The sequence below is a fragment of the Mustela nivalis genome (genome assembly GCF_964662115.1).
Source record: "Mustela nivalis genome assembly, chromosome: 3".
In the NCBI taxonomy this organism is placed as follows: Eukaryota; Metazoa; Chordata; class Mammalia; order Carnivora; family Mustelidae; genus Mustela; species Mustela nivalis.
In genome coordinates this window covers 76867421-76895179 of record NC_139022.1, presented here as the reverse complement: position 1 = coordinate 76895179, position 27759 = coordinate 76867421, and the positions used below count along the sequence as shown (strand labels likewise).

Here is a 27759-nt window from a genome sequence, read left to right as displayed (position 1 = left end):
GTCAGCTGGGTAGAAAATGGTGAAGCCAGGGTTGAATCCGGAAACCACATGTCCAAGAAAAAGACATTAAAAATATTGATCATGCCCTGGAAGTATACCAACTAAATTGTAATTGCACCTTCCAACACGACTGAAAGGAAACGTGCTCTACAGAGTCGAAGTGGGGAGTTCTAAGAGGGAAGAAGAGTGATTGCCCTGGTACACGGTTCAGTGCCTGGGATGGTTTCGAGGTGCTTTTCTTACTGCGTGCCAGGTAGATCCAGCTGTGAGCTCAGATTTTTCCAGGAGGACCACATCTTTCATCCCCGCTTTGGCGAGATGATAAGCCAGACTCACACCAACGCAGCCGCCTCCAATGATCACAGTTTCTGCTCTGTCTTTCCATCTTGTTTCTGCAGATAAGGGTGGGTTCTCCTCTCTGGAAGACAATTTTTTTAAATGGTAGTTTTCCCAGGCAGTCGTAGCTATAGTTTACTGACTCATGTGTTCCTCCTGGTTTCTCTAATATCTTAACAGTGCCTAGGAGGTTGGCATAGTGCTGCTTTAATCATTTGGGACATCTAAATCCTGACTGATGCAACCTGGTTCCGGGAAGGAAGAGGAGGCATGTGAGCCCCATTCCGTATAATTCTGGTCCATTGAAACTAACAGAACTAAAGAATTGAACGTGACTTTTTTTTTTTTTTAATTTCCAAAGGATCTAGAGAATAATTTTTCTCAATCTACTTAAAGAACACACTTATAATCATTTTATTCCATGAAAACCCCTAATCAACGTGATGATTAGCTTCTATTAAACCTTGGATCTCTTCCTCCACCCACTGTGTTCCAGGCTGAAGAGACAAGTGAAGTAAAATGTTACTTTCTCACTTAATTTCCTCACTGCTCACGTTCTTCTCTCATTTTATAATTATTGGTCAGTGGTTCAATATATGTATTTGCATGACTTTCTTCCTAGCTGGATCGTGAACTTCTCCAAGACACACTGTGAAAAGCAAGGTGTAATTAAGGAGAAGGGGAATATATATATACACTCCTGTTTGCTTATACACAGAGGATTGGGGGGGGGGGGATTCAGAGGACACTGTTAACAGCTGACTAGGGGAAAAGATGGGGGTAGGAGTGGCTTCGCACTGGGAACCCTTGAATACTATTTCTTTGTATGTGGGTGCATGTAAAAGAAAACAGAGAAATCTAGAAGAAATCCAAACACCCACTTCTTGGACGCCAAAGCGCCCCTGACCCTGCACACTGCCTCAGGCCCTCGCTCCCACCCCGCAGCCACCCAGCCTCGGGCCTCGGCACTGGCCGGGCCTCCACTCACCCTTGGCGGCCGCAGGCTAAGCGCGGGCGGCCGGGGGAGCTCCGCAGCGGGAGGCTCTGCAGCCGGAGGCCCCGCAGCCGCTGTGCGCCCGAGCGGAGCATGGCGAGGCCAGGGAGGCCGAGGCCGAGGGCGCGGGCACCAGCTCCGAGGCCAGCCGGCCAGCCGAAACCCTGGGGCGGCGGGGCCCGCCGCTCCGCTGAGAGGGGGAACCCTCCCCCGGGGCGAGGGGCGGGCTCGAGGGCTGGCGCGCTCTCCCGGACTCGGCGCCCTCACAGTCGCGGCGCGATGGCACCGGCCGGAGTCCCCGGGGCCAAAAAGGTGAGTTTCCGGGCGTCGGCGAGGTATTCAGCCCCGCGGACCACAGGGCTCCCGGTGCCTGAAGTTCAAACCCCACCTCAGCTCTTGGCTGGGAACTTAGACGGCTCCGCGCCTGGGTTTCCGCGATCGCCAGTTGCCGGGGGTGACAATACCACCTTGGCGACAGGATTAGATAACAATTTCAGGGAGCATTTATGGAGCCCTAACCCGGTGCCCCATGCTGCTTTACGCAAATTATCTCGTTTTCACGATTATTCCCATTTTTCAGATGAGGAAACTGAGGCCCAGAGAGTCAGGCAACTAGCTCAAGGTCACCCCATTCTACTCTAGGGTGAAGTGGGGGGGGGGGTGCAGGGGGAGGTGAAGACCAGTTTCAGATTCAGGGGCCATGCTTACATTTTCTATCCTCAGCTCACCAACACCGTCAGGTCTTCTTCGGGTCAACTGGCCCCAGAGCTCAGTTCCCTCACGTTTTGGGAAGGGTGGCGGCCTGGCCCTGCAAGCGAGGGGCTGGCCTGAAACCAGTCCCGGGTGCAGACCCCCCCATACCCGAGGCAGAGAGAGGATGTGGGGGGGGGGGCGCAGGTAGGGGGGTGCAAGTAAGGTGGTTTGGAGGGGCTCGGCCTCCTCTGACTCCTCTGATGAGTCACATGGGTCTTCCTGGCCCCTTCTCCAGGCTTCATTCCCCATCTGCTCACCAACTGTGAGCCTCATTCCCACCCCACCCCGCCCCACCCCGCCCTGCTTCTCTGCTGGGTGTGTGCTTGTGGATGACAAGGAGGAGAAGGGATGACAAAACAAAATTAAGAAAGGCATGAACTTGGACACAGGACATCTCCAGGATCCCTCAAAGCAACCCACCTGTGCCCCAAAATTCAGTGAGGGTGGGGAAGGGAGCAGCTATATAGGCGTGGAAATGTGAATCACTAATCTATTTATAATAAAAAGTTAGGAATAACCAAGAAGCCCAACCAGGGTGGGCTCCCTAAATAAAGGTGCATCCACTTACCAACTTATTGGGCAGCCAATTAAGAAGCTAAGTATGGGAACAAGCAAACTGCTTTGGCAATGTTACCTTATGAAAGGAGTTACACTTTGTCATGGACTGATCTCAACTACCTAAAAATATTTATATATGCAGTGCAAGGAAGGAAATAATAATGGTGATAATTACATAAGATATGCAACATGGGTTTAACAATTAATGAAAAAATCTTTGGATATGTTTTTCTGATTATGAAAGTAAAATATGGGCATTGAAGAAAATGAGCTTAATAAAAAGATAAAGACATTGTGCTGATTTCTTCCTCTAAATTTTCTGTAATACTGTGCTCACCTTGAGCTCATTTTTAAAAAAAGATTTTTAAAATATGTTGTCCCTGTCCAATTTCTTCCCAGCCCCTGCTCTTGTAACACCAAGAGTATCATATGATAACCCATCTAATGTGTACCCAAGAGTTAAAATGTTAGTGGAAATCACCTAATATCACCTCTCCTGTCAGCTAACAGGTACATCTTAAGAATTCATTTGATTGCCACAGGGGACAGGGGCAGGGGGAAGTGAAGAGTAGCCTCATTAATCCCCAAGAGCAGTCCTAGTGGCTGCTTCAGGCAGAATGGATGCCTGGTAGCCTCCCGCCAGAGGGTGAAGTTGGTCTGTTCTTCTGTGTGTGAACAGAGGCACCCGGGAGCCAGACCTTAAATCCAGAAGTCTAGAGACTGAGGTCTGCAAAAACGAAGAAAAAATGCTTCTCGGAGCTCACTGTCAGCTCCGAGGCAGAGTCACTGCCAAAATGAAAGACAGAATGGAATGAAAATAGAAATGTACTGAAAGTAAATTTACAGTGATCTGTGTTTTCCACAGTCCTCTGTCATACTAGTGCTGTCTTTAGATCCTCCTGGTGTAGTAATTAATTGAGGTGGTAAATAGAGTAGTGAAGGAGGAACTAAAAGATGCTCTGAATTCAAATCTTGATGATGTGGTTATTTTACTAATGGCTGTTTAAAAAACGGGCAAAATTTGAAATTTTGGACAAATATCTAGGTAACAGATCAAAATGCCTTGACTTGTTATCACGAGGATACAATAAAAATAAGCCCTGTCATTTTCTTAAAACCTTAGCTAATTTTCTGTTCTAGAGTGCTATTTCTTCCCCTCTTCAGGACCAGACTTGCAGCACTTATGAAACAAGAGACATTTTCAAAAGTCTTCCCTGTCTGCTAACTCTTGGCACAGTTTATGAAGGGCCTACTCTTGGTGAGCTGCCGTATGCGGTGGTAGGGAGAGAGACCAATGAGATCTGTCACCTGAGCCGCAAGCATTTTATTTATTTATTTATTTTTTCAATTTATTTTCAGAAAAACAGTGTTCATTATTTTTTCACCACACCCAGTGCTCCATGCAATCCATGCCCTCTATAATACCCACCACCTGGTACCCCAACCTCCCACACCCCCACCACTTCAAACCCCTCAGATTGTTTTTCAGAGTCCATAGTCTCTCATGATTCACCCCAAAGATATAGATGTCGTGAAAAGAAGGGCCATCTGTACCCCAATGTTTATAGCAGCAATGGCCACAGTCGCCAAACTATGGAAAGAACCAAGATGCCCTTCAACGGACGAATGGATAAGGAAGATGTGGTCCATATACACTATGGAGTATTATGCCTCCATCAGAAAGGATGAATACCCAACTTTTGTAGCAACATGGATGGGACTGGAAGAGATTACGCTGAGTGAAATAAGTCAAGCAGAGAGAGTCAATTATCATATGGTTTCACTTATTTGTGGAGCATAACAAATAGCGTGGAGGACAAGGGGTATTAGAGGAGAAGCATTTTAAAGCCAAACAGAGGAGACGGGAAGGTAACCAGATCGTGCAATACAGGTGATAGATACAGGAATGGAGGGTGTTTGGCCTTAGGCAGAACAAAGCAGGAAGGAGGCAATCCCAGATGAGAGTAGGTCAGGCGGGGTTTCACTCTGTAGCAACGGAAGATATGCCGGAGTGGGCTGGAGTGAGATGGAGGCCATTTCAACAATGTAGGGGCAGTGAGGACAGGAGGAGGCTTCACTTCTAAGAAGTGTTAAATAGATACACTTGTCATAACCCTGGGACAGACTGGATGTGGGAGGTGAGATACTATCCTGTAACACCCAGATTGTATGGCAGTGTTTTTCCCCTTCTAGGACTAAATTTGATTCTTAACATGGTTAACTTAACTGAAGTGTTAGATTTTTCAAGACAACATTTTATGCAAACGACTCTGCTTCTGATTCTCTCTTCCATAGTCCTCTGCAGCATTTATTTATCACGCGAGTTGTGAGGTCTTTTTGACACCCTGGCTTTCCCCCAAGGTGGCCAGACATTGGGTTTCTTAAGGGCAGGGACCTCATCTTATTCCAAAGTGTATTATCCTATCCCTCTTGCCTGGAACTGCACCTGGCAGGTGGAAAGGTCTCGGCAGAGTTTAAAGTTGAAGTCCTTTTTATGTTTCAAAAGTTCATAATCAAAAGTGTGAATTGTATTTTATAGAGGGAAGAGAGAAAGAGGTAAGAGTCATAATAAATCTTAACATTTCTTCCACATTCATCTAAAATTCATTTTTAGATATGAAGTATGGAAAAAGTACCCAGAGTCGGGAGCCTCTCTGTCAAAACAGTGTCTTTGGCTAACACAGTTAACACAGCTGGTCTCCATCCCACTTCCAAATTCCATTCCAAAATGGAGATGCCGTGGATAAGGTGGCCTCAACTACAAGCCTTGCTAATGTACCTTCTGGGACTGCAGACTGGTTAGAAGAAGCAACTAGATGCTTTTCTCCCCCACTCATGCATTGCTCTGTGTCCAACCGTACACTGGCTGAAATGAACTGGCCTTGATTTTCAATAAAAGGTTGTATCTTGAGATGCCTGGGTGGCTCAGTCTTTAAGCGTCTACCTTCGGCTCAGGTCATGATCCCAGGGTCCTGGAATCGAGCCCTGCATCAGGCTCCCTGCTCAGTGGGGAATCTGCTTTTCCCTCTGCCTGCCACTCCTCCTATTTGTGCTCTCTTTTTCTCTCTCTCTCTCTCTCTGACAAATAAATAAATTAAAAATCTTTAAAAATTAAAAAAAGAAAAACTCTACCTTACACTAAGGCAGTCTACACAAGAGGAATGGGGATGGCCATGGGGTGTTTGCAGTGTTTCTATAAGATGGTCAGCAAAGCCCTCCCTGAAAAGATGATCCTTGATCAAAGTCCTGAAGGAAGTGAGAGGGTGACCCATGCAGGTGTCTGGGGGAGTCACCCTTTAGACAATGGAAACTGTAAGGTCTGGGAGAATTGCTCTTGATTCAAGTATGGCTGGGCCCAACAGAGAAGTGGGAGTAGAAAGAGGCTAGATGAGGAATTTAGAAGATCCAAAGTCTACTTGTTGACATGCTTAGCTCTTTGACCTTGGACAAGTCACTTAGCCTCTCTGAATGTCTGTTTCCTCATTTATAAAATGGGAATAAAAACCATCTGCCTTGCCTAGCTCATAAAGTTGTCCAGAGTACCAAATAAAAACATGTATGTAAACATGCTGGAAAATGTAGGGCATTGTTATGAAACTATGTGTCCCTTAGGATTGTGTGTAGTGGTTACACAAAAAAGAGACTATTTTTTCCACCTAACATGAGGTCTTTGAATCCTTGGTTGCTGCAGCTAGCTACTCAAACACACACACACACACACACATACACACACACTCCTGCTAGTTACACCAGCTTTTAGTCAGATTCCAATGGGATGGGTAAAAGATGACTGATATTCCTCCAGGACTTATGGTAACATTCCAAATAGGAAGGAGAAGGAAAAATGCCCAGATTTTTAGAAGGGAGTGCCCCTCTACATCAGGAAAGCAAAACTTTTCAGAAATCTTTAACTGACTTCCACCTATGTCTCACTGGCCAGCACCGTGTCAAATGGCCACCCCTAGAAGCAAGGGAGCCCAAGGATTTGTTTTAAGTTAGGGATATTTGTCTCCCCAAATGAAATACATTAACAGAGAAGAGGAGAGAAAACACATATTAATTAGGCAACTATCACTGCCTGCCACAAACATGTTGAAAAACCAAACTAATTATCATAGAATCAGCACTTTCACTGTAACTTGACTCAGATTAAATGTTATTTGAGAAAAACTATTCGCAGCACTTTGCACAAAATGAATATCTGGAGTGTCCAAGAAATATAATATACTCAATCTTTCTGAAATATTATTAGACATTGAGGATCTTAACAGAACTGGAGCTGTAAGAAAACAGCTTTTCCTAAAATTGGAGGCTGCTTTTAGGAGGGGGAAAAAAAAAGGTGTGTATCCTAAGTGACTTTTCTTTCTTTCCATCAGGGTATTTTGGAACGTCTGGGTAGTGAAGAGGTTGCAGTTGGAGGTGACAGCTTTCTCATAACTCTGGAGAAGAGGGGCTACATGAAGGCTGGGCTCTGGACTCTGGAAGTAGCCGCAGACCATCCTGACACAGGTCAGTGGAGGCATCCCCCAAGACAGTGTTTAATTCAGAGGGTGAGAGTTTGTTTAAATCTGACTGAGAGAAGATAAATAAATAATTCTGAGTGTTGTCTAAGGGTTGTTTCACTTGTCAGAGTTGCTAAGACGTCGAGACAGTGACAGTACATGGGCTGAAGCATATAGAAGAAGACGACCTCTCCCTTTTCCAGTGCCCCCCTCCACACACACACTAGCATCTTCAGGTATAGGTAGTGCTAAAATACACAGCTTAATATTTGTTCCATGAATATCCACGCTGTGGATATTCAAGAGTTTCCTTTACAAATTGAAACTGCTATTGCTTCACATTAATGCCTCTGGCTAATTTGTGTCTTGTACTGTAACAGTGTGTTTGGTAAAGATGATTAAAGGTAACCACCAGATTAACACAGCATAGATCGTAGACATTTGGGTTTTGTTGGGGGAGAGGGATGTGAAGAGACCAACACAGTTTCACCTCACCCCCTGAGCTAGGAAAAAAACAAAACAAAACAGTAAGAGTTGGAGGCAAAAACTGTGATGGGATTGGCGAGTAACATCAAACTGGAGCTTTGATTCTATTTTTACTCTTCCTTGAGAGCAGTCTCCTAAACTAAAGCGGAAAATAAAGAGAAAGAATGAAATGGTTGCAAGCTGGGAATGGGTCTTTTGATTTCCTCTGATCATATTCAGATATGCACCATGTATCTGAGAAACCTGGGATCCTGTCTTGATGCTTCCACCCACCAGCTGTGTGACTGCACAAGTCATTTGACTTTTCCAAGGGTAAATTTCTGTTTGTTTTTTTTTTTAAAGAATCATTCATTTATTTTTGAGCAAGAGTGTGAGTGGGGGGAGGAGCAGAGGGAGAAGGACAAGCAGACTCCGCGCTGAGCGTGGAGCCCAATGTGGGGCTCAATCTCATGACTTCCAGATCATGACCTGAGCCAAAATCCAGAGTTGGTTGCTCAACTGAAGGAGCCACTCAGCACCCCCAGGCTTAGATTTTTGACCCATGACACAGGAGGGTATGACAGGAGCTAGCTGTGGGGTCTCCTGAGTTAACCAGCATAAAAAGCCCAACACATCATACCCACTGCGCAATTTTATTGTTTCATCAGACACTCAGAGTTATATGGTAGGACCAAGTTTTGTTTCTCTGGAGCTTAGCACCAAGATTTCATCTGGCCCACAGAGAACTTGTTCTTAATTTTAGAAGATCTTTTTGCTCAACCAGAAAGAAAGTGTTGAAATAGCAAGGATGAGGACTGAGGTTGGGAAGAAATGAAGAGAAAGGAGGGATGTCCTGACAGCCCAACGGAAGCTCTCTGACCGCGTCTCCCCAGCTGCCTGCCATTGAATCAGTTTGGTGGGGGCACCACCGACACACACCTTGTCCGCCATGAGAATTTCCTCATGGAAGGATTTCCTGACTGTAAGTAGACTAGCCACATCCTCCACAACACAGGCGAATGAATAAACCCTCTGTAGACCAAAAGACCAAGGGGCAATTGGTCACCCAGACCTTAATGTCTGCCTATGGCTGCACCAGACCATTGAGGCCCATGGACAGGACAATATGAGGCCACTCCAAACAGTCCCAATTTAGTATTGACTCTGCCATTTCCTGCCCTTGACCTCAACTGACCTCAAACTGCAATTTTTTAGAACTAGGTTTGAAATTGTGTGTGATTGAAAGAGATTATGAGTACGTAAGCTGCATTTGCTGCACATGATAGCTCCTATGAATTTTATCTCCTTAATTTTAATTTCAAAAACTACTTTGTAGTTCGTCAACTTCACATGGAATTCTTGAGAGCTGGATCAAGTGTCAGGCAGACTTTCACTTTTCTGCCAGTGAGGACAATCTAGAAAGCAAGATAAACTGTCATTTTTGTGGGGGTGGGGATGGGGGGTGGGAGGAGAGCAGGGTTTAGTGCCAGGGATCATCTGTAATAAAAATAACCTCTTGAGGGTAAGGTATGGAACTGACCTGATATGTTACTATACTTATAACAAACTCCACATAAAATGTTTATTAAGAAATTATTATGAGAATGAATAAGTACTACATAAATGAACTTTTCTCTGCATCTTTAGCTGGGGAGGAGGGGAAGATAGGACTGGGAAGGAATAAGCCATTGGAAGAACATGGTTATCCTGTGTTATTTTTCTGTAGAGAAAACACTTCTAGGTGCCCTTTTCACCTTATTTAACCATCTTCTCTTCTAACTTGTCCATCTAGAGATAGGATGGTCCTTGGGAACACAGCACTGGCCTGGGAATGAGAATTGGGTTTGATGCCCAAGTTTGCCACCTGCTGGGCATGTGACTTTGTGCAGGACACTTGGAAGCTCAGAGCACTGGTCTTCTCTGTGCAAAATGGAGATCATTTATGCTTAAATGCACAGGGTTATTGAGAAAACTAGAGCAGGGGAAGAACGTGGAGGTACTGTGTGATACTGTGTATATGTAAAGTGTTCATACTTGTCAATGCTCATGCCCATTTACTCAGTCAACCAACCAACATTTATTGAGTACCTGTTATAGTCCAATCTCCGTGCTCAAAACAAAGATGAAAGAAAGCCATGGAGCCTGTTCGAAAGTGGCTCACAGTCCAGTGAGAGAGGCAAACACAAACATTTACTAAAATGCCATGTGGTGAGTACATTAATGGAAATACAAGCTCACTGGTAGGAAAGGAGAAGGTCCCAACTCTGCTGGTCTTCTCAGATTGCAGGGTTTTTAAATTTAATTTTATTTCAATTCAATTAACATAGAGTGTATTATTAATTTCAGAGGTAGAGTTCAGTGATTCATCAGTTGCATATAACAGCCAATGCTCATCCCATCACATGCCTTCCTTAATGTCCATCACCCAGTCACCCCATCCCCCTCAAACTGCAGTTTAAACCATGACTGGGATTCGTCTGACTTGCTCATTGCCCCCTTTGTTATCTATTACATTTACCGTGATAATGCAAGGCTCACCATCCAAACTCTTGCTCTCTGACCTCAGTGGGAAGATGTGAACGCTGGTGCCTGTGACCTTGTCGGGGAAGTGGCTGGCAAAGGTGATGCTTTAATAAATAGCAGAGGGATCTGCCACACATCAGTGTGCAGACACCACAAGGATGAAGCTAGAGTTAAAAAACCATAAGTGACTCTTAATCTCACGAAACAAACTGAGGGTTGCTGGGGGTTGGGGGGTCGGGAGAGGTGGGTGAGGTTATGGACACTGGGGAGGGTATGCGCTATGGTGAGTGCTGTGAAGTGTGTAAACCTGGCGATTCACAGACCTGTACCCCTGGGGATAAAAATACATTATATGTTAATAAGAAAATAAAAAATTAAAAAAAAAAAAACCTCTCTCGACTCCAGCTAGAGGTTTTTACAAAGAAAACATCAGACTTCTTGATTGCAGGGGTAAGCCTAGTATTTTAGGGAGAGGAGTCACCCTCTTCTGACAAATCCCACTACATAGTCTCCACGTTTCATGAGGGTATTGGATTGCTTTGTGCCCTCATTTCCTCAGGGTACAGGGTCAAAGGTTTATGTACATGCATTGCTGTCAAGGCAAACATCTCTCACTTGCATGCTGGGGTTTAGTGAAGTCCAAGGGCAGACCCAGAAGAGGCCCAGCCATAGCCTTGGTTTTCTTTGGATGGTTGTAGCAGGTGACTCAAAGGGGACCCTACAATACTGGGTGAGAAGGGAACAGTGCTTCAGGGAGCAACCTCTCCTGTGGGAGAGGCAGAGCCGGACGGAGCTGTGCAGGGGTGAAGGCTGTGAGTGAGCAAAGCTTAGGAGGTAGGTGGCTAGTCAGGCCCATGAGGCCCCGCTAGTAATACTCAGTACCAGCAAGTTTCCTTGCCCTCCTTTGTCTATGCTGTGCTCACTCCCATCCCTCTGCTTTCACTCAAGCTATAACACATGAGGGATATTTTAAAGAAAGAAAGAGAATTCGTCATTGATGGGACATGAAGGCCCAGAACATTCTTTTTCTTCCCTTTCTAAAAATGAAAAAGCCCTCATTCCCCATTTCCCATCTTTGCAACCACCTGGAGTCGAGCTCTCAGCCCAAGTCTCTAGCCCCCAACAAGGCCAATAATCTCCCAGCTGCTGTTTCCCTTATCACTCTCTGAATCTGTTGAAAAGCTTGTTGCTTCACCAACCTTCCCAAGGCTCAGGGCCACCCAATCCTGGCAGACGCACTTGGCAACAATCACCTGCACAGATGGGCACAAACTCCACCTGAGAGGTTCTCCAGATGGATGGGAACACAAGTTCATTTTGTTAAGAACCTCTCTGTGGACTCTCTCTGCCATTCCTCACACATTGCTTCTGCAGAATCTAAGTCAAGAAGACTTAGATTTTTGCTGGCTTTTTCCCACTTACTTAAGGTCAGCTTTTCAACTGTGGCCTTAAGGGCATTCCTGGGTAGACCCCTACAAATGACCTGGGTTGACCAGACAAGGTGTCCTGTCCACCCTCGACAAACTCAGCAGCTATTCATCCCTGCTCTGTGCCACAGCGGTCTCACTGGGGAAAATCCCATCTAAAGAGAAGTGAATATAAACTCACTTTGAAGTAGAAAGTATAATAAACTATTCATTATTTTTCAGAGATTACCCCAGCTCCATAAAGAGAAGTATAAAATTTATTAGTAAGGGGCACCTAGGTGCTCAGTCGGTTAAGTGCCCCAATCAGTTTCAGCTTGGGTTGTGATCTCAGAGTCGTGAGATCCAGCCCCACACTGGGCTGTGCCTTCAGTGGGGAGAGCACAGTCTAGGATTCATTTTCTCTCTCTCTCACCCTCTACCTCTTCCCCTACTCACGTGTGCTCTCTCTCTCGCTCTCTCTCTCAAATAAAGAAATCTTAAATAATAATAATAATATTTATTTCTAAAATGTTCATTCCTGGGGCACCTGGGTGGTTCAGACGAGATCGGGCGCGTTCAGGGTGGTATGGCCGTAGACACCTGGGTGGTTCAGTAGGTAAGTGTCTGCCTTCGGCTCAAGTCATGATCCCAGGGTCCTGGGATCCAGTCCTACATCCAGCTTCCTGCTCAGTGGGGAGCTCCCTGTCCCACTGCCCCTCATACCACTCGTGTTCTCGCTTGCTCTGCTCTCCCTCTCAAATAAATAGAAGATGGTTAAAAAAAAAAAAAAAAAAAAAACCAAACCAACAAACCTTAGTTCCTTCAAAATTATGATTTTAAATACTCAATTACGTCAAAAACCTTTGTGTTGTTTTTCTGTTTCTTTCCGTAACAAGTCTTCATCTTGCTGAATCAATGATCTCTGAATGCAAATCTTTATGTTACTGTTAAAGGAATTAAAACGTTTACTCAGAAGAGTATTCTTTAGTTTGATGATGACCTGTTCCTCAGCAAGTTTTATCACATATAATTGGTCATTCTTATAACGATTTTGCAACCTATTTATTTCACCTTTCAAAATGTGCTTTACATTTGGACCAATAGAAAAAGTGAAATCTCTCAGTATTTTGAACATGCCAAAGAAGCCGTATGGGCCGTGGCAGTCTTAAAAGAATCGGGGAAACCAGTGGCAGCTACCATGTACATAGGCTCGGAGGAGATATGCGCAGTATGACATCAGGAGAATGTGCTGTTAAGCTGGTGAAGGCAGGTAAACAGACCCATAATGTGGTCAGCAATTCAGCTCTTGTTTGAGAAATTTAACAAGGGTTGCTTAATCTTGTGAGAACAGTTCAGAAATAGAATTAACTGGCACTGGTTTCCCTCTTGGTAAAACTTGGGAAGTAGAGCAGGATAACTAATCTCTAAGGCAATTTCCAACTATTAAAGAATAAAATAAGTAAAATGTACAAGTTCTTTATTTCTTTGCCTAGGGATGGCCACTGTGGGCATGAGCGGCTGCTTTGGGCCCAGCACCAGCTTGAAGACAGTGAGACTCATGAAGGAGGGGCCTCTAGGGCTGCAGGGTTGAAGGCACACCTGATGATGCAGGCCCTGGGCTTCCACACCCCCGACTGTGGCAAAGGTGGGTTTGTGGATCTCCTAGAATATCCCTTTGGTAGGTTCAGGGCATAGGAATGGTCCTTGTGTTTTCTTTTTCTTTCTCTCTTTTTTTTTGAAGATTTTATTTATTCATTTGAGAGACAGAAAGAGAAAGTGAAAGAGGGAAGAGGGAGAGTGGCAGAGGGAGAAGCAGACTCCCCACTGAACAGGGAGCCCGATGCAGGACTTGATTCCAGGACACTGGGATCATGACCTGAACCGAAGGCAGACGCTTAACAAATGAGCTACCCAGGTGCCCTGTCCTCATGTTTTCTTATGCTGAGAACATGGAAAAGGCTATAATGAACAATAATGGTACAGTCTAATGAAAAGAGACAGAGTAAGACCAAAAACAGTTGATGTTAACGAAAAAAATGAGATAATCTAAAGTTCATCATCACTTAAAAAGATTTTATGTATTTATTTATTCGTCAGAGAGAGAGAGAGCGCACAAGCAGGGGGAACAGCAGGCAGAGGAAGAAGCAGGCTCCCCGATGAGCAGGGAGCCCAATGTGAGATTCAATCCCAGGACTCTGGGATCATGACCTGAGCCAAGGGCAGCTGCTTAACATAATGAGCCACCCAGACATCCCAATCATGTTTTAACTTTAAAAGATGCCCATCAGAGCGCCTACAATGTGAATGTAGGAACAGTGACAGACATGCTGTGATCATTGTGTTGCAGAACTAGAGCCCAGAGTTGGAACCAGATGGGATATTAAAAAATATGCCAAAGAGGCCTACAACCTAGAGGTCTGGTACATTTCTGGCCCCAGGCAGGGGATTTCTGGCCCCAGCTTCAGAAAAACATGGCAGCTGGAGAAGTAGCCTTAATATGCACATCAAACCCTGGGTTTGAGCCAGGTAGGAATTGTTTAATTAAGATCACTCTTTTTCTCTAACCTCATTTTATTTATTGGTAGAAACACTATGCATGCAATAAATATTCAAAAAGTATGGAGTGTATAAGATTAAAACTAATGGCTGTCCCTCTCCTGACACCATTCCAATTCCCAGAGTTAATGACCTGTTTGCTGCTTGTGTTTTGAAGTCTTATACCTAATGTCTGGTTTTACCATTTTAAGCTGTAATTACTGCTAACCCTTTACAAAGCCTCAAGCGTTTAAATCATGTAACATTCCCCCTTTTCTCCCTGTTCTACTTTTCCCAATTTTGATTACATTTTTACTTCTTCTGTTACATTATCTTTATAAGTTTTGAATTTTCTGTTTAACTTCTCATTTCTTTAATCCATTGATGTAAAGCAACATCTCTTACTTACACTCTGTAAAATAAGAATAAGCTCTTTCCACTCCTCTCTACTCTTCCTCCCTAATCTACCTCTTGGCTTTTTTTTTTTTTTTAATTTATTTGAGAGAGAGCATGAGAGGCGAGAAGGTCAGAGAGAGAAGCAGACTCCCCATAGAGCTGGGAGCCCGATGCGGAACTCGATCCTGGGACTCCAGGATTGTGACCTGAGCTGAAGGCAGTTGCCTAACCAACTGAGCCACCCAGGCACCCCTATCTCTTGGCTTCTTTAAGTTATGCCATTATTCTTAAATTTTCAAGGTTTAGAGCCATTGTGTTCTGCTCTATAAATATAATTAAGTCTTTCAAGCTTTATAGATTTATAAAAAAAAGTAAAGCTAGTAAATAAAATTTACAATATTATTATGATTATCATATTAAACAAACAGGATTCATGAAATATAATAATCAGAAGGCAACTTTCTTTTTGTCTTCCTCTGTCTCTTTAAACCTGCCCATTGGGTGAAGTCTATCCTCTCTCCCTATCTGAAAATACTGACATGCTTTAGGACTTCACTGGGTCCATGTTGGGCAAGAGAAAGCTCCATGACCACTTTATTTAGCAAACATAGTCTTAATTCAGGAATTAAAAGTGTTCAGTTCCAGGGACACCTGTGTAGCTCAGTCAGTTAAGCATCTGATTCTTGATCTCAGCCCAGGTTTTGATCTCAGGGTTGTGAGTTCAAGCCCTGCATTGGGCTGTCCACACTGGGCATGGAAGCTGATTTAAAAAAAAAAAAAAAAAAAGTTCAGTTCCCTGTAAAATCAAAATCTGGAACACATGACACTTGTATTTTCTCTGGTTTTCCAGCAGTTGTCTTCAAAAGGCAGGCAACTAGGGAAGGCCAGGCCAGCCTGATCCCTCTCTTTCTCTGTCTCATGCTTCCAGCCCTCTCTTCCTATCTTGCTAACCAGGATTTCTGACCTCTTCAGATTCAAGGGGAGAGAAGAGAGGATGGCAAGGGGAGTCAACTGCTTGTACTTGGCTGACAGCCTAACAGGAAGACCGCATTTTCTGGGCCTGCCAGGTCTTCACCAGTGCTCCTTACAGGCTTCCACTGGGAACTTTGGGTCTGTACTTCTCATGCCACAGGAATTGCATTCTTCACTGTCTGCTACTTCCCTTTCAGATCCTGGCTTTTTCATCAGGTCACTTGAGATAACCCCTATGGGTGGGTCGGGGGGGTCTAGCTGTCCTTCCTGGTGATTCTAAATACCTCCAGATTTCAAACACATCTTTTTCTGAAAGGTATTATGAAACCCAATGCTTGCTTTTGATAGAAATGTGAGAAAGGCATTAATGGACATAGTTTTTTAGTCTGTAGGTTGAAACTGAAGTTCTGTGTGTATTTGGCAAATACACACACAAACACATATATATACATATACATATTTACATATAAACATATATATACACACACAAATATATATATAAAACATATTGGAATTATAAAGTAGGTATACATTTTTAATTAATTATCTTTTTCAAACACAGGGCTAGAAGGGAGTATTGGGGAAATCTGCTGCAAGCTTCAGGCAGACCTTTCGGTCCTTCCAGACACCTAAGGAGTGGTAAGAGGAAACAGTGAAATGACAGAACAGAAAGAAATCCCCCTCAAGTCCCATCTGGAACTCTTACTCGCCTTTACCCTCCGCGCACCCTGCTGCCTCCAGGTGAACAGCTAATGTGCTCCTGGACCTTCAGTTCAGGTCAACATATACCTCTTGCCTTTCTGCTGTGGATGACCACCCAACTGGATGCTGCCAGAGATGCAAAGACAATGAGAAAGGCCCCTGGTCCTCCAGTTACTTACTGTCCAGTAACATTACGGTCCATTCTTCGGAAGGTCATCAAGAATAGCAAAACTTGAGAGGGAGGAGTCAAGATGGCGGAGAAGTAGCAGGCTGAGACTACCTCAGCTAGCAGGAGATCAGCTAGATAGCTTATCTAAAGATTGCAAACACCTGCAAATCCATCGGCAGATCAAAGAGAAGAAGAACAGCAATTCTAGAAACAGAAACACAACCACTTTCTGAAAGATAGGACTGGTGGGGAAGTGAATCCAAAGTGACAGGAAGATAGACCCCGGGGGGGAGGGGCCGGCTCCCGGCAAGCGGCGGAGCAACAGGAGCACAAAATCAGGACTTTTAAAAGTCTGTTCTGCTGAGGGACATCACTCCAGAGGCTAAACCGGGCGAAGCCCACGCGGGGTCAGCGTGGCCTCAGGTCCCGCAGGGTCACAGAAGGATCGAGGGTGTCTGAGTGTCGCAGAGTTTGCGGGTATTAAAACAGGAAAGCCGGCTACAGAGACAGAGCCGACAGTAAGCTCACAGCTCAGTGTTACCTTGAACCGGTCGTAGGCTCAGTGAGCTCGGAGCACGGCCGGAGGTCAGGCAGACGGGAGTAACTGGGCACTGTTCTCTGAAGGCACACTGAGGAGTGGGGCTCCAGGCTCTTGGCTCCTCCTGGCCAGAGACCAGGAGGCCGCCATTTGTATTCCTGTCCTCCAGAACTCTACAGAAAGTGCTCAGGGAACAAAAGCTCCTGAAAGCAAACCCGAGTAGATTACTCAGCCCCGCCCCTGGTAAGGGCGGTGCAATTCCGCCTGGGGCAAAGACACTTGAGAATCACTACACCAGGCCCCTCCCCCAGAAGATCAACAAGAAATCCAGCCAAGACCAAGTTCACCTACCAAGGAGTGCGGTTTCAATACCAAGGAGAGTCTCAGAATTCCAGAGGAGGAGAAAGCAAAGCACAGAACTCATGGCTTTCTCCCTGTGATTTTTTTAGTCTTGCAGTTAATTCAATTTTTTTCTTTTTCTTTTTTTTTTTCTCTTCTTCTGCTGAAAATTTTTTTTAACGTTTACCCTTTTCTTTTTTAACGTTTTTTAACTAGTTTATCTAATATATATATTTTCTCTTTTTTATATTTTTCTTTATTCATTTTCTTTTTTTTAATTCTTTTTTTTCTTTCTTTCTTTTTGAACCTCTTTTTATCCCCTCTCTCTCCGCTCACGATTTGGGATCTCTTCTGTTTTGGTTAAAGCATATTTTCCTGGGGTTGTTGCCACCCTTTTAGTATTTTACTTGCTCCTCCATATACTCTTATCTGGACAAAATGACAAGGCGGAAAAATTCTCCACAAAAAAAAAGAAAAAGAGGCAGTACCGAAGGCTAGGGACCTAATCAATACAGACATTGGTAATATGTCAGATCTAGAGTTCAGAATGACAATTCTCAAGGTTCTAGCCGGGCTCGAAAAAGGCATGGAAGATATTAGAGAAACCCTCTCAGGAGATATAAAAACCCTTTCTGGAGAAATAAAAGAACTAAAATCTAACCAAATTGAAATAAAAAAGCTATTAATGAGGTGCAATAAAAAATGGAGGCTCTCACTGCTAGGATAAATGAGGCAGAAGAAAGAATTAGTGATATAGAAGACCAAACGACAATGAATAAAGAAGCTGAGCAAAAGAGGGACAAACAGCTACTGGACCACGAAGGGAGAATTCGAGAGATAAGTGACACCATAAGACAAAACAACATTAGAATAATTGGGATTCCATAAGAAGAAGAAAGAGAGGGGGAGCAGAAGGTATACTGGAGAGAATTATTGGGGAGAATTTCCCCAATACAGCAAAGGGAATGAGCATCAAAATTCAGGAGGTTCAGAGAACACTCCTCAAAATCAATAAGAATAGGCCCACACCCCGTCACCTAATAGTAAAATTTACAAGTCTCAGTGACAAAGAGAAAATCCTGAAAGCAGCCCGGGAAAAGAAGTCTGTAACATACAATGGTAAAAATATTAGATTGGCAGCTGACTTATCCACAGAGACCTGGCAGGCCAGAAAGAGCTGGCATGATATTTTCAGAGCACTAAATGAGAAAAACATGCAGCCAAGAATACTATATCCAGCTAGGCTATCATTGAAAATAGAAGGAGAGATTAAAAGCTTCCAGGACAAACAAAAACTGAAAGAATTTGCAAACACCAAACCAGCTCTACAGGAAATATTAAAAGGGGTCCTCTAAGCAAAGAGAGAGCCTACAAGTGGTAGATCAGTAAGGAACAGAGACAATATACAGTAACAATCACCTTACAGGCAATACAATGGCACTAAATTCATATCTCTCAATAGTTACCCTGAATATTAATGGGCTAAATGCCCCAATCAAAAGACACAGGGTATCAGAATGGATAAAAAAACAAAACCCATCTATATGTTGCCTCCAACATATCTTTTAAGCCCGAAGACACCTCCAGATTTAAAGTGAGGGGGTGGAAAAGAATTTACCATGCTAATGGACATCAGAAGAAAGCAGGAGTGGCAATCCTTATATCAGATCAATTAGATTTTAAGCCAAAGACTATAATAAGAGATGAGGAAGGACACTATATCATACTCAAAGGGTCTGTCTAACAAGAAGATCTAACAATTTTAAATATCTATGCCCCCAACGTGGGAGCAGCCAAATATATAAACCAATTAATAACAAAATCAAAGAAACACATCAACAATAATACAATAATACTAGAGGACTTTAACCCTCCCCTCACTGAAATGGACAGATCATCCAAGCAAAAGATCAGCAAGGAAATAAAGGCCTTAAACGACACACTGGACCAGATGGACATCACAGATATATTCAGAACATTTCATCCCAAAGCAACAGAATACACATTCTTCTCTAGTGCACATGGAACATTCTCCAGAATAGATCACATCCTCGGTCCTAAATCAGGACTCAACCGGTATCAAAAGATTGGGATCATTCCCTGCATATTTTCAGACCACAATGCTCTGAAGCTAGAACTCAACCACAAGAGGAAGTTTGGAAAGAACCCAAATACATGGAGACTAAACAGCATCCTTCTAAAGAATGAATGGGTCAACCGGGAAATTAAAGAAGAATTGAAAAAAATCATGGAAACAAATGATAATGAAAATACAATGGTTCAAAATCTGTGGGACACAACAAAGGCCGTCCTGAGAGGAAAATATATAGCGGTACAAGCCTTTCTCAAGAAACAAGAAAGGCCTCAGGTACACAACCTAACCCTACACCTAAAGGAGCTGGAACAAGAACAAGAAAGAAACCCTAAGCCCATCAGGAGAAGAGAAATCATAAAGATCAGAGCAGAAATCAATGAAATAGAAACCAAAAAAACAATAGAGCAAATCAACAAAACTAGGAGCTGGTTCTTTGAAAGAATTAATAAAATTGATAAACCCCTGGCCCGACTTATCAAAAAGAAAAGAGAAAGGACCCAAATAAATAAAATCATGAATGAAAGAGGAGAGATCACAACTAACACCAAAGAAATACAAACTATTATAAGAACATACTATGAGCAACTCTACGCCAACAAATTTCTGGAAGAAATGGATGCATTCCTAGAAACATATAAACTACCACAACTGAACCAGGAAGAAATAGAAAGCCTGAACAGACCCATAACCAGTAAGGAGATTGAAACAGTCATTAAAAATCTCCAAACAAACAAAAGCCCTGGGCCAGATGACTTCCCGGGGGAATTCTACCAAACATTTAAAGAAAAACTAATTCCTATTCTCCTGAAACTGTTCCAAAAAATAGAAATGGAAGGAAAACTTCCAAACTCATTTTATGAGGCCAGCATCACCTTGATCCCCAAACCAGACAAGGATCCCATCAAAAAAGAGAGCTATAGTCCAATATCCTTGATGAACACAGATGCAAAAATACTCAACAAAATACTAGCCAATAGGATTCAACAGTACATTAAAAGAATTATTCACCACGACCAAGTGGGATTTATTGCAGGGCTGCAAGGTTGGTTCAACATCCGCAAATCAGTCAATGTGATACAACACATCAATAAAAGAAAGAAAAAGAACCATATGATACTCTCAATAGATGCTGAAAAAGCATTTGACAAAGTACAGCATCCCTTCCTGATCAAAACTCTTCAAAGTGTAGGGATAGAGGGCACATACCTCAATATCATCAAAGCCATCTATGAAAAACCCACCGCAAATATCATTCTCAATGGAGAAAAACTAAAAGCTTTTCTGCTAAGGTCAGGAACACGGCAGGGATGTCCATTATCACCACTGCTATTCAACATAGTACTAGAAGTCCTAGCCTCAGCAATCAGACAACAAAAGGAAATTAAAGGCATCTAAATTGGCAAAGAAGAAGTCAAATTATCACTCTTCACAGATGATATGATACTATATGTGGAAAACCCAAAAGACTCCACTCCAAAACTGCTAGAACTTGTACAGGAATTCAGTAAAGTGTCAGGATATAAAATCAATGCATAGAAATCAGTTGCATTTCTCTACACCAACAAGACAGAAGAAAGAGAAATTAAGGAGTCAATCCCATTTACAATTGCACCCCCAAACCATAATATACCTAGGAATAAACCTAACCAAAGAGGCACAGAATCTATACTCAGAAAACTATAAAGTACTCATGAAAGAAATTGAGGAAGACACAAAGAAATGGGAAAATGTTCCATGCTCCTGGATTGGAAGAATAAATATTGTGAAAATGTCTATGCTACCTAAAGCAATCTACACATTTAATGCAATTCCTATCAAAGTACCCTCCATCTTTTTTAAAGAAATGGAACAAATAATTCTAAAACTTATATGGAACCAGAAAAGACCTCAAATAGCCAAAGGGATATTGAAAAAGAAAGCCAAAGTTGGTGGCATCACAATTCTGGACTTCAAGCTCTATTACAAAGCTGTCATCATCAAGACAGCATGGTACTGGCACAAAAACAGACACATAGACCAATGGAACAGAATAGAGAGCCCAGAAATAGACCCTCAACTCTATGGTCAACTAATCTTTGACAAAGCAGGAAAGAATGTCCAATGGAAAAAAGACAGCCTCTTCAATAAATGGTGTTGGGAAAATTGGACAGCCACATGCAGAAAAATGAAATTGGACCATTTCCTTACCCCGCACACGAAAATAGACTCAAAATGGATGAAGGACCTCAATGTGCAAAAGGAATCCATTAAAATCCTTGAGGAGAACACAGGCAGCAACCTTTTCGACCTCAGCCGCAGCAACATCTTCCTAGGAACATCGCCAAAGGCAAGGGAAGCAAGGGCAAAAATGAACTATTGGGATTTCATCAAGATCAAAAGCTTTTGCACAGCAAAGGAAACAGTTAACAAAATCAAAAGACAACTGACAGAATGGGAGAAGATATTTGCAAACGACATATCAGATAAAGGACTAGTGTCCAAAATCTATAAAGAACTTAGCAAACTCAACACCCAAAGAACAAATAATCCAATCAAGAAATGTGCAGAGGACATGAACAGACATTTCTGCAAAGAAGACATTCAGATGGCCAACAGACACATGAAAAAGTGCTCCATATCACTCGGCATCAGGGAAATACAAAACCACAATGAGATATCACCTCACACCAGTCAGAATGGCTAAAATCAACAAGTCAGGAAATGACAGGTGCTGGCGAGGATGTGGAGAAAGGGGAACCCTCCTACACTGTTGGTGGGAATGCAAACTGGTGCAACCACTCTGGAAAACAGCATGGAGGTTCCTCAAAATGTTGAAAATAGAACTGCCCTATGACCCAGCAATTGCACTACTGGGTATTTACAAACGTAGTGATCCAAAGGGGCACGTGCACCCGAATGTTTATAGCAGCAATGTCCACAATAGCCAAACTATGGAAAGAACCTAGATGTACATCAACAGATGAATGGATAAAGAAGATGTGGTATATATACAAAATGGAATACTATGCAGCCATCAAAAGAAATGAAATCTTGCCATTTGCAACAACATGGATGGAACTAGAGCGTATCATGCTTAGCGAAATAAGTCAAGCGGAGAAAGACAACTATCATATGATCTCCCTGATATGAGGAAGTGGTGATGCAACATGGGGGCTTAAGTGGGTAGGAGAAGAATCAATGAAACAAGATGGGATTGGGAGGGAGACAAACCATAAGTGACTCTTAATCTCACAAAACAAACTGAGTGTTGCTGGGGGGAGGGGGATTAATGGGGGGAGGGGGGTTGGGAGAAGGGGTTGGGGTTATGGACATTGGGGAGGGTATGTGCTTTGGTGAGTGCTGTGAAGTGTGTAAACCTGGCGATTCACAGACCTGTACCCCTGGGGATAAAAATATATGTTTATGAAAAATTAAAAATAAAAAAAAGAATAGCAAAACTTGTCTTTTAGGGTCAATCTGAGATGTTAAAATAACCAGAAGTCACTGAACACCAAATCTACTGATGAATTCAGGCAACTAAGCTAGGTGCTGGAGGAAGATGGAGGAGCAATGAGTCTACTTTTCTTACATGACTTACTTGTAAATGACTCCAAGGGCATTCCCAAAGGGATAGAAGCAAAAAGTGTTTTGAACAATGGCAGAGTTATTGAAGTAAGTGTATAACTTTTCAAAGTGATTATTTTCAGAGATGATTTTACTTAAAGATGTTAGGGTCCTTTTTTAAAAAAAAAAAAAAAGGTGTTAGGTCCTAGAATTTTTTAATGTGTCTTTGGAGGGGCACCTGAGGGGCACATTTTTTAAATGTGTCTTTAAGAGGTGCACCAGACTGAGGGGCACCTCAGTCAATTAAACATCTGACTCTTGATTTCCACCCAGGTCATGATCTCAGGGTCATGAGATCGAGCCCTAAGTCCAGCCCAGCAGTGAGCCCTGTGTCTGCAGTTGGCGTGGAGCCAGCTTGGCATTCTCTCTCTAGCTCTTCCTCTGCCCCTCCACCCTCAGTAAAAAACATAAATCTAAAAAATGTGTCGTTACAATCACAAATAGCTAAACTATAAACTACTTAAGGACAATGACAATGTGATATTCTTATATTTTTCCTTCAAGTATTTAGCACTGTGCTGGGCTTAATAATAGACACTCTAGATGCTCAATGAAATACTTATTTTTGATTGTTAAAATAAATAAAAATAGATCGACAGTTTTAGAAGAACTTTTTAAGAGTCAGAGTTCTAGGGAGGCCTGGGTGGCTCAGTTGGTTGAACGGCTGCCTTCAGTTCAGGTCATGATCCCAGTGTCCTGGGATCGAGTCCCATATTGGGCTCCTTGCTTGGCAGGGAACCTGCTTCTCCCTCTGCCTCTGCCTGCCTCTCTGCCTACTTGTGATCTCTCTCTCTGACAAATAAATAAATAAAATCTTAAAAAAAAAAAAAAGAGTCAGAGTTCTAATCTATCATAGTTTAGTATTTTCTTGACTTATGTTTGTGTTATTTGCCATGTGCATCTCTTTATTTTTTCCAAAGCAATGTATTAGTTTGTGACAATTTATACAGTTAAAGATGATTTACTGTTATTGTGTTTGAATATTTAAAATACCATGGAAATCCTTTGGAAAAATAATAGCAAACATTTATTACTTATTGTGTTTCAGGTTATTGTTTCTCTCTCATTCTCACACTGTATTTATCCAACCAGCCATCTATTCATCCATCCACCTACCTATCTATTTACACTAATTTGTCCCTTACAGGGGTTAAAATACGAGAGTGTTTTTAATGCAGTAATTTAAATGTGAGGAGACTAATGCTAAGTTAACTTGCCTGATGTCCATAGTTAGTAAATGGTAGAACTGGGATCTGAACCCACATGGTCTGGCTCTGGAATCCATGTTCACAAGGACTGTACTGCACAACCACTATCATATACACTGCTGCTGCTTTTATTAGATGCTATCCAAATTTTTCTGTTGTGGAGTTTCATGGATTTTATCAGCTTTGCTTAATATGAATCAGCCCTTCAATCCTGTTTTTGTGAGGTAGATAACCTGGAACTCATTAAATGTTGCCACTGTACCCATAACCCTACTACACTGGAAATTAAAGGGTAAATCCTTTACCATCCTCCCAAGGCCCTGGGGGTCCTTAAGAATGATTAATACAAATCACTAAGCCTGAGTAGCTTTGCCAACATCTTCAACCAAGGCCATCCAACCACTGTTTGGACTTTTCCATTCGGAACTCACTCCTTGCAAGATCACATATTCTTTTTTAAGATATATTTCATTCTTTGAAAGTTATTACATACATTAGCCAGAAATCTACTTATCAACAGCTCTTGCCTATTTGTCCACATATTAGTCTCTGGGCACCCAAAGAAAAAAGTTTATGGTTTCTTCCATATGAGAGAGCTTCAAAAATTTGATACCACCTCACACCAGTCAGAATGGCTAAAATCAACAAGTCAGGAAATGACAGATGCTGGCGAGGATGCGGAGAAAGGGGAACCCTCCTACACTGTTGGTGGGAATGCAAGCTGGTGCAACCACTCTGGAAAACAGCATGGAGGTTCCTCAAAATGTTGAAAATAGAACTGCCCTATGACCCAGCAATTGCACTACTGGGTATTTACCCTAAAGATACAAACATAGTGATCCGAAGGGGCACGTGCACCCGAATGTTTATAGCAGCAATGTCCACAATAGCCAAACTATGGAAAGAACCTAGATGTCCATCAACAGAAATGGATAAAGAAGATGTGGTATATATACAAAATGGAATACTATGCAGCCATCAAAAGAAATGAAATCTTGCCATTTGCGACAACGTGGATGGAACTAGAGAGTATTATACTTAGCGAAATAAGTCAAGCGGGAAAAGACAACTATCATATGATCTCCCTGATATGAGGAAGTGGAGATACAACATGGGGGGTTAAGGGGGTAGGGTACGAATAAATGAAACAAGATGGGATTGGGAGGGAGACAAACTATTAGTGACTCTTAATCTCACAAAACAAACTGAGGGTTGCTGGGGGGAGAAGGATTGGGAGAAGGGGGGTGGGGTTATGGACATTGGGGAGGGTGTGTGCTATGGTGAGTGCTGTGAAGTGTGTAAACCTGGCGATTCACATACCTGTACCCTGGGGGTTAAAAATATATTATATGTTTATAAAAAATTTAAAAAAAATAGAAAAGAAAAAAAATTTGAAAGTAGGTGTCATGCTTCCCTATACTCTACCTCATTTCCCTCAACCAAAGATATAGACTTCTAAAATGTGCCTTGCCATACTAGCACTGTGAATTGGACAATTAACTTTTCCACCTTCATTTTCTCATCTCTTAAATGAGGATAACAACAGAACCATCCTCATTGGATTACTATGAGGATTAAGTGAAATAACAAGATACTTAGGAAGAGTGTCTGGCATATAGCAGCCATTCAGTGTACATAATATAGTGTAATACAATTAAGTGACTTGGTTCCCATTCCCTGTACCCTCACGATGACTCTCCTCTGGCCACATTCCAGCACCAAAGTCTCTCCTTAAGTTTATTTATTTTTTTTTTAAAGATTTTTATTTATTTATTTGACATAGAAATCACAAGTAGGCAGAGAGGCAGACAGAGAGAGAAGGGGAAGCAGGCTCGCTGCTGAGCAGAGAGCCCAATGTAGGGCTCGATCCCAGGACCCTGGCATCATGACCTGAGCCGAAGGCAGAGGCTTTAACCCACTGAGCCACCCAGGAGCCCCTCTCCTTAAGTTTAGTACTCGGTCCTGAACTCCACACTCCAGGAGTGGATGCTCGTACAACAGCTTGATAGATGAAATAAATGAATAAATCTTAATTATATATGAAAGTCATTGTTTTCTACATAAACTTTACAAGTATTTTGAGAGTATAGTGGAAGTAAAGATCTCTTACAGTTTCAGCATAATGACTAAGTAGCTACGGAAAAAATTAACAAGAAATGTACAAGAGGTGTTGAAGGGAATTTGAGGGTGCTACTGTAGGATACAGATTAAGATGAATACATCTACACATGCTTATGAAGATAAAGACACAATCTTGTAAAATGCTAAGTTATTCTAGATCGATTAATAATTATCATATAATCCCAGTGAAAAATATCATCAGGATTGAGGGAAAATAAACATGCAAACTCTTGGGTTCATATCAGGAGAAAAACCATAGGTTTTATGGGAAAATTAGAAAAACCGAGGTAGTCAGGAAGGTGTAGCCTTGCCAAAAAAATCACTATATATAACATAGCTGGAGCGATTAAAGCCACTGGATATGTACATTTAAAAAAAAAAGAAGAAAAGAAAGAAAGATCAATATAAGTTAATGTATGATAAAGGGGGGATTTCAGGTCATTGAAGAAAAACTGGACTGTTTAATAATGGACAATCATATGGAAAGAAAAAGGTAGATCTCTTAAAACAAGTTCAAGGTTGATCAAAGTTTGATTTTAAACATAAATGCATGAAAGAATAGTCATTAAAGAAAAGAAACATCAGTTTTACCATGCAAAAAAATTTAAATGTCTGCACAAAACTCAAAATCCTCTAAACAAAGGTAAAGTCAAAGGGGAATGTGTACAGGGTTAGTAACTACTGTTCCAGGAGAGGATCTTGAGCCGTCTTAGTTCAATTCTCTTCCCTTCTATGCAGATATTATGAAGTTGGGGCTCATCTCTGAGACCGGGATTCAGAGTTCTAGTCCACCCAATTTTCTTGGGCTTCCAGGTGTTAGGAGAAGGAGCTGTATGCAACTGGGGACCAAGTAAAACCTTGGAGTAAGCACTAGGACCATCACCATTCTTCAACAATCACTATTCCACTGTAAGCTATGATGCTGGGAGCCAGCAGTGCCAGGAAGCACAGTGCACCCAGTAGAGATATGAGCTTCCAGGCACTGCCAGAGACTTCAGGCAGCTTGGACACATTCGTTATCCCTTAACATGGTACTTGCTAGGCGCTCCTTGCCTCTTCCTTTCCCAGGCAGCAGGTCTTTTCCCTTTTGTGGCAACTTCTGGGGATCAGTTCCCAGCTCCTGCACCCTGCACATGGGCATCATACTGCCTTCTCTCCATTTCCCTCAATTCCCACAGTCTTTTAAGGTCTTCAGAGAAAGCGTCTTTTCCTCTCACTGTATGAGTTACAATAGGATGTTAGACCAAAATTAACAGAAAAATGAAGTCCACTTTCCTAAAAGGCACTTTTATTGGAGGCAGGGGAAATATTTGCCTTAGAGCTTTGCAGTTAGGGAAAAGGGAGGGATAACAGATTTACATATTAAAGCAATCTGAATGCTAATATCCTACTACAAATACCACACCTTTCAGAAACTAAGAGACTTTCCTTACCCTATAGATTAGGAAATATATTTCCTTAATCTATGTAGGGTCAGAAAAGATACACAACACATTAAAATTAGATAAGTACATGTCAAAACAATGAAATATCTTTTTTCACCT

At 42.5% G+C, this 27759-nt stretch overlaps 2 protein-coding genes across 4 annotated transcripts in view; one reads left to right on the top strand and one right to left on the bottom strand.

The window, feature by feature from the left end:
• Window positions 1–1457, bottom strand: part of DMGDH (dimethylglycine dehydrogenase) — a 65892-nt gene extending 64435 nt beyond the window's left edge. The window contains exons 1-2 of the mRNA XM_082724782.1: window positions 1325–1457; window positions 244–418 (exon numbers count right to left, since the gene is read on the bottom strand). Of these exons, the coding sequence (XP_082580908.1) occupies window positions 244–418; window positions 1325–1425 (276 nt within the window). The 5' untranslated portion in view covers window positions 1426–1457. The remainder of the gene's footprint in view (window positions 1–243; window positions 419–1324) is intronic.
• The window catches only part of LOC309861694 (uncharacterized protein), a gene marked incomplete at both ends in the record, with an annotated part of 44708 nt that continues 18372 nt past the window's right edge, over window positions 1424–27759 (top strand). For 2 of the 3 annotated variants that reach the window (XM_082724824.1, XM_082724825.1), the window contains 2 exons: window positions 1424–1642; window positions 7018–7150. In XM_082724824.1, coding sequence (XP_082580950.1) covers window positions 1424–1642; window positions 7018–7150 — 352 coding nt within the window. Of the gene's footprint in view, window positions 1643–7017; window positions 7151–7271; window positions 8341–27759 lie in introns of those variants that run through there. The other variant, XM_082724826.1, reaches the window with a different exon arrangement.